Source organism: Triticum dicoccoides, chromosome 5B (assembly GCF_002162155.2).
Source record: "Triticum dicoccoides isolate Atlit2015 ecotype Zavitan chromosome 5B, WEW_v2.0, whole genome shotgun sequence".
Lineage (NCBI taxonomy): Eukaryota > Viridiplantae > Streptophyta > Magnoliopsida > Poales > Poaceae > Triticum > Triticum dicoccoides.
Window position 1 is genome coordinate 302,639,276 of NC_041389.1, and position 2,787 is coordinate 302,642,062.

Genomic DNA, 2,787 nt, shown 5'->3' on the forward strand with positions numbered 1-2,787 from the left:
CACAGAACACACACCACCCATGGGTGGATCGGCAACAACTGCAGGCTGGGGCGATTGCGTTCTCTGCACTAAGTTCGTGGTGACGATCGGTGGCATTTTATTCGAATGATCCCCTGTCGTCTCCCTTGGGTGGATTTGGCGAAACTGCAGGCTGGGGGGCGTGCTCTTCTTCTCCGCCTGGATCACGCTCGCGGGCTGGCGCCCCTCAAAAAGCTGGTGCGGCTGGCTCCTAACGGGTACCACATGGACCGACATGTAGCCGACCTACGTCCCATTCCTGCTCCCAATGACAGTAACGAGTTGTTCCTGTACCACGAGGGGTGGAAGAAGATCGCTCAATGGCATGCCCGTGTTTTTCATCCCACTGCAACAGCAGAAGCTACAAGAAGGTAAAGGCCTGCTTTGTCGTTTGTTATGTATAGTCATGTAAATCAAGCACTGCTACTTGCAGAGGTAAAAGAAACGAACGGCGGCAACGCACAATGGCACAAATCCAGAAAAAAAATTGATGACGACAATTGAACTGTTGGCTCGCCTTTAAATACCAGGCTCGACTGCCATCATCCACCGCAACTTCCCGACGCGTGGTGAGTTCAGATCGTTCTTCGGCCTTCCCTACTTCATCAATCTAACGTTTTATCTATTTTTTGTCAGATTTGCCGCAGGCTGCTCCAAAATCTGCTGCAGGTATTGAGGGCTATTTGTGTTTCATCCTGCATAGGTCTCTTCTTGCTCGCGTTAAAACAAGTTTCCCATCTCTGAAATTTATTGTTTGAATTGGATTAACACATGATATGTGCCTATATTTGTTTCAGTACGTATAGGACAGCAATGGCATATCATTCCTACCATTCCATGCAATCTATTGGCTCGAACAAATCATCTAATACTCAGGAGTCAGGACCACAACTTACTACTCTTTTTACATATGCCAGTCATGATCACTACTTAAGATTAAAGAAAGGCTTGGATGACTTTAGGTTGGCATATACAGTATATGTGAGTCAACTACTTTTTCCCTTATTCTTCTATTCTATACAGGGTGGAGGTACCAGAGTTATGCACATAGAAATCAGCCCCATCCGCTTGCTACAGAGTTATCTGGTGGTATCTCGATCATTCCACACGAGATAAGCCCTGCCGCCATCTTTGCTCACCTGATTCGGAGCAGCAATTTACTGCAGCTAGCGCATGTAATCATGCCCACATCCGGGTGAGTATCCAGTGGTTTCCTTCTGCGCACTGTTATGCATTAACGCAATTTCAGTTCTTTAATGGATCCTGATGATGTCATTCAGGTGATTATTTATTGTGTAGATGCACCCTATTTTCTGACTTCCTGAGTTATGGTGGAGCTTAGCTTTTATGTGAGATCGAAGGGAATTCACTTCAGTGATGGATGAAAAAATCATTTGTGAGAGTTGGGTGTTTTATGTATTGTTAATTGTTAAAGGAGATTGAAATTCCTGGCTTGGCGTTGGTGGTCATAGTCTACGGCTCTCAATTTTGTCCTCCTTCACAGATTTAGTCCTTTACTAGCTTTCAGTGCTTCACTTTTGCCATTGAAAATGTAACCTTCAGGGATTTGGATTTTCAGAGAGCAACATTCAGTGGTTCATATACAGGTCTGATAGGTATTGTGGCATTCCAGTCCTTGGCCGTGGAGTTCATTCTTGCATATGTATTTTTTTAGTTCATTCTTACATATGTATTGTATTCTTAGCAGCAATATTTTTTGATGATATGTCCGACATCATCTAATCTTTTGTGAACACTTGCTAGAGTATATGATACAATGAGAGTATCTTATTTTGTTCTTCTGAATTTTTATCTGACAACATAGTCGTCACAATGGTTCCGCAGCAACGCGCGGGTCATCCTCTAGTATAGTAAATAGACATACACAGAGATATAAAAATTAAATAATGAATGGAGGTTATATAGTTAGCCATATTTCACCTTTACAGTACATTTATCATCCTGTAGGCTGCCAACAATCCTCCAAGGACAATCCTCACTTGACTTGCAGAACCCTCTAAATCTCTTTTTATCCGACTTCTCTGTGCCTATATCAAACTCCTCATTGATGAAAAATTGCCTCACTGCTAACCTAAATTCCTTCATTGATGGGTACATTGTGCCAAGGTCCATTTTTGGGTGGTCCTTATCATATGTAATCACTACCTCATTTGGTATGACATCACTAACAGGAATGGCAGCACCATCATTGTCACTGCCCTGCTCAACCATTTTACGACCCTTTGGTTCACTCTTACCTTTTTTCTCTTCTTCATCCTGCAAGCCCAAAATTTCACATAACTGATCCTCACTCAGTAGTTCAATTCTACCTTCTTCATCATGTGTCTCCACTATTTGCAAGTTATCCCAATCGACTTCTGAAATTGACGTTGCCTCAACCTGTAACGATGGATCCTCAGTACTGCTCCCCAACGCGACCTCTGGGTCATGCCTACTTGAAACAATTAAGAAAACATGAACACAAGTTTGGGTTAGCGGTTATAAACATGTCAAAAGTCACGATCATATTTTTACAAAGCATATATGTAGCTGAACATAAATTCCTCCAGATTGTTTACTATTTCCCTTCTTCATTGATGCATGATGATTCGAAAATTCTACTATTTCAAAATTCTACTGCCTTTACAATTAGGATAACTTTTACCTCTCATTATGATTTCAGGAAGAAATAAGTCTTTCAAGGTTCGGCTCTGTTGAACTAGTGGTTGTGACGACTCTGCTCTTTCTACTTTACTGAATACACATCAC

The 2,787-nt window shown here is 42.1% G+C and overlaps 1 protein-coding gene and 1 long non-coding RNA gene across 3 annotated transcripts in view; one reads left to right on the plus strand and one right to left on the minus strand.

Annotated features, from left to right (window-relative positions):
• The window catches only part of LOC119309430, a 3,768-nt gene extending 981 nt beyond the window's left edge, over positions 1–2,787 (minus strand). The window contains exon 1 of the mRNA XM_037585433.1: positions 1,960–2,787. Coding sequence (XP_037441330.1) covers positions 1,960–2,250 — 291 coding nt within the window. The 5' untranslated portion in view covers positions 2,251–2,787. The remainder of the gene's footprint in view (positions 1–1,959) is intronic.
• On the plus strand, positions 7–1,760 carry LOC119308574. 2 transcript variants are annotated; one of them, XR_005150170.1, is made up of 5 exons: positions 7–389; positions 452–587; positions 655–687; positions 1,042–1,213; positions 1,299–1,760. It is a non-coding gene; the product is annotated as an uncharacterized LOC119308574 (long non-coding RNA). The 2 variants fall into 2 exon arrangements; XR_005150169.1 differs by having other exon boundaries at positions 7–587.